At 38.9% G+C, this 7,611-nt stretch overlaps 1 protein-coding gene across 1 annotated transcript; it reads left to right on the top strand.

Moving 5' to 3' along the window:
- The first annotated feature begins 4,982 nt into the window (after nt 1-4,982).
- LOC139392103 (homeobox protein Dlx6a-like) lies at nt 4,983-7,153 on the top strand. Its single transcript, XM_071139822.1, has 3 exons — nt 4,983-5,307; nt 5,969-6,162; nt 6,467-7,153. Exons 1-3 carry the CDS (start codon nt 4,995-4,997, stop codon nt 6,707-6,709), a joined length of 750 nt encoding a protein of 249 aa, XP_070995923.1. The 5' UTR covers nt 4,983-4,994; the 3' UTR covers nt 6,710-7,153.
- The last annotated feature ends 458 nt before the right edge of the window (nt 7,154-7,611 follow it).

The raw sequence follows: 7,611 nt of genomic DNA, 5'->3' as shown, positions 1-7,611 counted from the left end.
GTTCAACACAGAGAAAATCGTCACAAACACATGTGACACAAAGACATACAGACACACACACACGCAGACACACACAGATGCGACAGGCTAGCATAAAGACAGGCAGCCATAGTCATACACACATGCACGCATTCACAAACACACAGTTCCTTTTCGAAGAGACTTATAAGGCAATAGGCCTTTACCTCAGTAATAATTGTTGATAGTAACCACTGTTATCATTATTATTAGTCTTAGTAGTAGTATTAATATTTGTAGTATTATTATCATTATTAGTAGGCTATAGTATTTATTTTAAAATGTGTTGTATAGGCTATTCATATTGTGCATTATGTTTTTCTAAAAGGCAGACTTTTTGTGCAAGTAACTCATAGCCCATGCAGTTCCAGTTTAGGAATCCATGCCTATTCCCAGTGGTTTGACGTTTGAGTGATTTTAGAGAATGATCTATTACCATTTGTAGGACAGCTTGAATTAAAGACCACTTCTGCAAATCATCACAACCATTGATTTCAAGCTGAAGGTCAATCACCTACTACTCAGGCCAAAGCTAAAATAGTTTTTCATAACTGCCATTTGATCATTATAATATAAACATTTGGTCAATTTGAGGCATAATCTCCCCTGAATTAGGCCCCAAAATAGAAATATCTATAGACATTTAGGTATTGAAAAGAGAGCAACATATGTAACTAGGCCTATGTATTTTGTACATGTTTGTATGTGTGTATGTAGCTATGTACGTATGAATGTATGTGTGCTCTCACAGTCTCATGTCAGAATTAGAAATTCATCCATGTTTCTCAAATTTCAAATTTGTTCCAAATGTCAAATTTCGAAGTGTTTTATTTGAAGCTTAGGCATTGACTCAAAATGTTGGAATCAGAGGCAGATGCTTGTGCCCATCCACCATCCCCGTTCACAAGGCCCTAGCAAAACAGAACCCTACTTGAAGGTGACAGCACTCACTGTTGCCCCTAGTGGCCGGGTTCCACGTCATCGCCCGAGGTCGTAAGACATGGATGGACGTCGAATACTGACTTGTATCACAGGTGATCTAGCTGTGTATGTATGTACAGTACCAGTCAAAGGTTTGGACACACCTACTCATTCATGGGTTTTTCTTTATTTGACTATTTTCTACATTGTAGAATAATAGTGAAGACATCAGATATAACGCATGTGGAATCATCTAGTAACCAAAAAAGTGTTAAACAAATCAAAATATATTTTAGATTTTAGATGTTTTGAAGTAGCCACCCTTTGCCTTGATGGCATCTTTGCACACTCTTGGCATTCTCTCAACCAATTCTCTCAACCAGCTTCATGAACAGGAGTGCCTTGTTAAAAGTTTATTTGTGGAATTTCTTTCCTTCTTAATGCTTTGAGCCAATATGTTGTGTTGTGACAAGGTAGGTGTGGTATACAGAAGATAGCCCTATTTGGTTAAATACCAAGTCCATATTATGGCGAGAACAGCTCAAACAAGCAAAGTGAAATGACAGTCCATCAATACTTTAAGACAATCCAGAACATTTCAAGAACTTTGAATGTTTCTTCAAGTACAGTCCCAAAAATCGGGAAAGCGAGGACCGCCACAGGAAAGGAAGACCCAGAGTTACCTCTGCTGCAGAGGATAAGTTCATTAGAGTTACCGGCCTCAGATTGCAGCCCAAATAAATGCTTCACAGAGTTCAAGTAATAGACACATCTCAACATCAACTTTTCAGAGGAGACTTGCTGAATCAGGCTGAATTGCTGAAAAGAAACCACTACTAAAGGACACTAATAATAAGAATACATTTTATTGGGCCAAGAAACACGAGCAATGGACATTAGACTTGTGGGAATCTGTCCTTTGGTCTGATGAATCCAAATTTGATTCCAACTGCCGTGTCTTTGTGAGACGCAGAGTATGTGAACGGATGATCTGCATATGTGTGGTTCCCAACGTGAAGCATGGAGGAGCAGGTGTGATGGTGTGGGGGAGCTTTGCTGGTGATTTATTTAGAATTCAAGGCACACTTAACCAGCATGGTATCCACAGCATTCTGCAGCAATACGCCATCCCATCTGGTTTGCGCTTAGTGGGACTATCATTTATTTTTCAACAGGACAATGACTCAACACACCTTCAGGCTGTGACCAAATAGGAGAATGATGGACTCTTGCATCAGCTGACCTGGCCTCCACAATAACCCAACCACAACCCAGTTGAGATGGTTTGGTAGGAGTTGGACCGCAGAGTGAAGGAAAAGCAGCCAACAAGTGCTCAGCATATGTTTGAAATCCTTCAAGACTGTTGGAATAGCATTACAGGTGAAGCTGGTTAAGAGAATGCCAAGAGTGTGCAAAGCTGCCATCATGGCAAAGGGTGGCTACTTTGAAGAATCTAAAATATATTTTGATTTTTTTAACACTTTTTTAGTTAATGCATGATTTCATATGTGCTATGTCAGAGTTATGATGTCTTCAATATTATTCTACAAAGTAGAAAATTGTAAAAATAAAGAAAAAATCTTGAATTAATAGGTGTGTCCAAACTTTTGACTGGTACTGTATGAATGTATGTATGTATACTTTATGAAATTGTTCAGCATCAATATAAGCATATATACTTAATCTGAAAACAATGATGATTATAGCAATTGTGTACATTAAATGTATAGCTTACTACTTAGAAATATAATTGCACCACATCATCATATTTGAAATGTTATGTTTCCCCCCAAAAAAACTATAGCCTACGTCCATCATCACACTGTGTCCTCAGACCATTTAAAGCAAAAAAATCCAGTGATCTTTCATTATTTTCATCAGCTCAATAATCTCTACTGGTGTACAGCTTCCTATCACGCCTGCGGGACACACTATACGTTACATTTCCACATTTCACAGAAAACATGTTCGGAAGTCATACAACTGTCACGGTAGGTAGGTGATGCTTCGGTCTCTCCAAAAGGTAATGAATTGTAATGTCTTAACTAATAAAGTACCGAGATAGTGAAGCAACAGCACGGGGAAGCCCCTCAATGTTTGGCTTGTGCCATTCAAATCCGATTAGATAAGGTATGGATCTGGTTTCTGTCCTGCGTGTTGAGGTGAAACTCGGGATGAGGCATTCAGGGATGGCGACGTCTAGGCTGTTATATCTCAGGTAAAGCCTGTTCTAATTCCCTTATTTACGTTACTAAGAATTGTATTGATTCCTACCTGATTTAATTTATCTGAATAAATACATAAATTCCCATATAGCCTTTACCAAGAAAAATACGAAAAAAGTGTCAAATCTATCATGCAGAAGACATGTCTTTCTCTGGGGTCTCTTACCTATATGATGTCCATATAGAGGTATCCTAAAACGTCTCGGTTTTTTAATGAAGGCCTTGGTTTAAAATCCAATATCAAAAGGCATTTCATATATTTCATATCTACCAACTGTCTCTGTGCTTCTCGCTTGGTCCACTGCTGGAAAATGATTATCCGGCTGGGTTGTGCACTTTTTAAATGCCACAAAGTAAATAACAAGCCTGGCAATAATAGCAAGGTACCAAGTTCTTGTTATAGAAATGGAGAAAATTGAAACTAAACGCTGCATTTAGACAACCATTTTTGATAAGAGGATAATTGAGGGCGACACTGGCGTATAATTAGGGGATAATTTATGCTATATACAGTTTTATTCCACCTTCCCAAAATAAACCCAGTCCATAATCATTACAGGCGAATTGTTCTTAATTTTATAGCTCCAATTTGAATGATGTGTGGTGTTTAATCAAAGAGGTTTTGGTTTTAAATGATTGCGACAATAATTGCTTTTTCATCACCATTTTGAAATAAATTAATGCCACACTTTGGGAAAAAACGTGTTGACGATAATGGAAAAATAAATAATGTGCCTATGTGAAAGTAAATTTAAAGACCGTTTTATTGCATTTGCATTGATGGTTTATATTGCAAAAGATTTTGCCAAACCGCAAACTGTATAATTTGCATGTATTTTATACACTCTTAGAAATAAAGTATCTGAATTGAACCCACAAAAGGTTCTATGCTTGCTTCATATATGGCACCCCTTTAGGTTATATATAGAACCGAAATTGGTTCCATATAGAACCCTATATGGAATCCAAGGGTTCTATGTGGAACCAATTTTGGTTCAGTGAAGAAGAACACATGAGGTTCTATATCGAACATTTAGGGGTGACATATATGAAGCAAGGAATAGAATCCGTTTTGGTTCTATCCAAACCCTTTTTTTAAGCGTGTAGGCCTACTGAATAAAGGATACAATCGGTTAACCACGACAGCCACTGTTCCTGCAATAGGACTGCATTGTTGTTGTCATCTTGTTGATTTGTTGCATGTCATTTTCTTTGAATAACCTAATCATTACGACAGTATGGAAATTGTGTCAGTATATTTCCAGGGTGGTGATATGGTGTGTTCAAAATTATATTCGTTCGTTAGGCTAAATCAAACCGTGGGCTGTGCGTAATTTTGGGTTGTGGATTAATCCTTAAACAAATTGACTATTCCAAAGGGCTTCTATAATTATTATACAAGCTTCTTGCGTTTGACTATTGTCTGTCGGAATTAGGTTATCCTAGTTGTGGCTGCGGTGGGAGTTGGTAAGGTGGGTTAACTTGCGCTGAAGTCTCCGTGAAGCACACAACTGATGACGTTGGGTTGAATGACCAATCGGAAGGCGCTGCCCTTTGGAGACAAACCATTTTACTTGTAGTGTCTGCATCAAGTCTGGAAGCAAGGACTCAATTTTAACAGAATCCACCTTAAATCTCTGCCTTAACTTATGCCCACTTTGCGCCATACCGAGCGAGAAAATCAGAGGAGGAAAAAAAATCGAAGAAACTGAGAAATTCAGGTGTTAATGGGACAATATCTGTCCGTTGAGGAGAGAGAGACAACAACACAGCGAGAAAACCCATTTGGACTTGAGAGAGGGGGTGAGTGCTCTCAAGGTAGAAAATTTGATGATGACCATGACTACGATGGCTGACGGTCTGGAGGCTCAAGACTCGTCAAAGTCAGCTTTCATGGAGTTTGGTCAGCAGTCTCACTCACAACAGAGCTCTCCGTCGATGGCCGCCAGCCACTACCCGCTGCACTGTCTCCATTCCGGGTCGCACCCAGCTCACCATCAGCACGATAACTCTTCGTACTCCGGCACCAATTCCTACAACAGGTCGCTACCGTACTCCTACGTGAGCCACCCCCACCACAGCCCGTACCTGCCGTCCTACCACAATAACACATCTGGCGGCCAGGCAAGGTTAGACGGCACAGGTAAGACGCTTTCCTCCTACTGACGTAGGAGTACCGTAGCGAAATATGCTGTATGTCGTTTTCATGAACAGCGATACAAATGCGAATGCTTATTTATTTCTTATCAAATCGGTCAAAAACGAGATAAAGCCAAATAAACGTCCAGCAGATCATTGAATTTCGAATTAATTTTGAAATTGTGTCTGAATTACATGTTATCTGTTGACTCGGTTTTGTTTCTACATCGATGTTTATTTCATGGTGTCTCTTGCTTTAGAACACTCCCCCAGATTCCATTCTATGGCCATGCTTTGCACGGGGTATAATGACAAAAGAGGAATCCTCACGAATTATTCTTGGAATTAGGCGGTCTACTCGCTTTGAAAGTTGTAATTAGCATTTAATTGACATGTCATTATGAGCAATATCCTAAATATGACAGAGGATTCAAGGATGATTACAATCAGATTGAGCAAATGTGACATGTGAATATGTATGAGTGGTCTGGATTTAATATAACTAAATGTATCATATTTTCCTTATTATATAGGCCTATTTAGCCATTTAAATTGGAACCTATTATAATCTACGAAATGAAAAAACATGATTTGGGGATTCTTAATTTGTTGTGTAATATTTTTGGTGTTATGTAGTGGACTAACATTGCTCTTTTTTGTTGCAGAGCAGCAAAAAACAACAGTCATTGAAAACGGAGAAATTCGTTTCAACGGGAAAGGCAAGAAGATTCGCAAACCTCGGACGATTTATTCTAGTTTGCAGCTTCAAGCTTTAAATCATCGTTTTCAGCAAACACAATACCTCGCCCTGCCAGAACGCGCTGAGTTGGCTGCATCTCTCGGACTAACACAGACACAGGTATTTTCAACCTCAGGAATGATTATACAGAAGGGTATACATTATGGTATTATAATTAGCCATTTATTATCATGTATTACTCGTATTATTATTAGGCATATTATTAGCATGTATTATTATTATTACTAACCAACAATTGGGTGTTGTGTTGCATTGTAATAATATATTGTAGATGTTCTAATAATATTAAACATTTATATTGGTCTATAAGCCTATTTATTAACATGTCAATGAATACATATATTAATGATTGTAACATTATCTGTTATCTGGTCTTCCGTTGCCTTCCTGTTATCTCGTGCAGGTAAAGATATGGTTCCAGAATAAAAGGTCAAAGTTCAAGAAGCTGCTGAAGGCAGGTGGCAACCCGCACGAGAGCGACCCTACTATGCCTAGTTCCATCGGCCTGTCTCCCCGCTCTCCAGCAATTCCTCCCATATGGGACGTTTCAGCGTCCAGCAAAGGAGTAAACATGGCGGCCAACGGCTACATGCCGGGTTATTCTCACTGGTACTCCTCCCCACATCAAGAGACAATGCAGAGATAGACTGCGCAAAGGGCGGGGAGGCCCGAGGCCTGACTCGAGACTTTCGAACCTTCATAGTTTTACCTGCACAATTGATTTCCATCAGCCTCGAGACAAAAGTGTTGTCCCGATCGAACAGAGAGATTCCTTGGCGAAAGGGTCGGCTGCTTGTGAAGGCTACTTGGGGACAAAGTCTCTGTGATGTGACACACGATAAAGGAACTAACCGTATTAACATACCAATGACTGTTCAGTGGGATTGCCTTTGTTATGCTTTCATTCATGTCAACATCTGACTGTCAATATACCAAATATAGGCTATCACTGACATTTAGCCCAACACTTGGGCACGGAATGGACTACACTTGCGGGTTGAACATTATGCCATCTTATATTGTTGAAATCTAAACTTCACTTTGACTGAGTGTTTTTCTCGAACATGCAAAACAAAGCATTCTCTCTGTATATATATTCATCAATTTTAGTTGTACATACACTTTTTATGTTTTGTCTTTCATAAATGGAGTAAACCTTGAGTTAAAACAAAGTTTCGTGTTTTGTACTGAAAGATAACATGATTGATATATATCATACATGACTGATGAGCCATTCCTTGTCGAGGTCCTATGGACGTTCTAAAATGTAGGTCCCATAGGTTATTCATTCAAATATTACAGGCTATCCATCATAACACTATGTTTCCTCTTCATAAAATATAAATGTCCAATGCACTGCAAACGAACAAAATAGCCTATAGTCAAATACATTAAACAACACTTGAGGAAATGAACTTACCCTGTTCCCGCTTTATCAATTTATCCCGCAAAAGATGGTCGCTCCATGTCCAGTTAATCTTGTGATTTTCTGCCTCAATTATTAGAAGTATTGACAAAATGTTTTTCTCCTCTCTGCCTGTCCTAATG

Source organism: Oncorhynchus clarkii, chromosome 32, assembly GCF_045791955.1.
Source record: "Oncorhynchus clarkii lewisi isolate Uvic-CL-2024 chromosome 32, UVic_Ocla_1.0, whole genome shotgun sequence".
NCBI lineage: Eukaryota > Metazoa > Chordata > Actinopteri > Salmoniformes > Salmonidae > Oncorhynchus > Oncorhynchus clarkii.
This window is presented reverse-complemented; position numbering and strand designations above follow the sequence as displayed.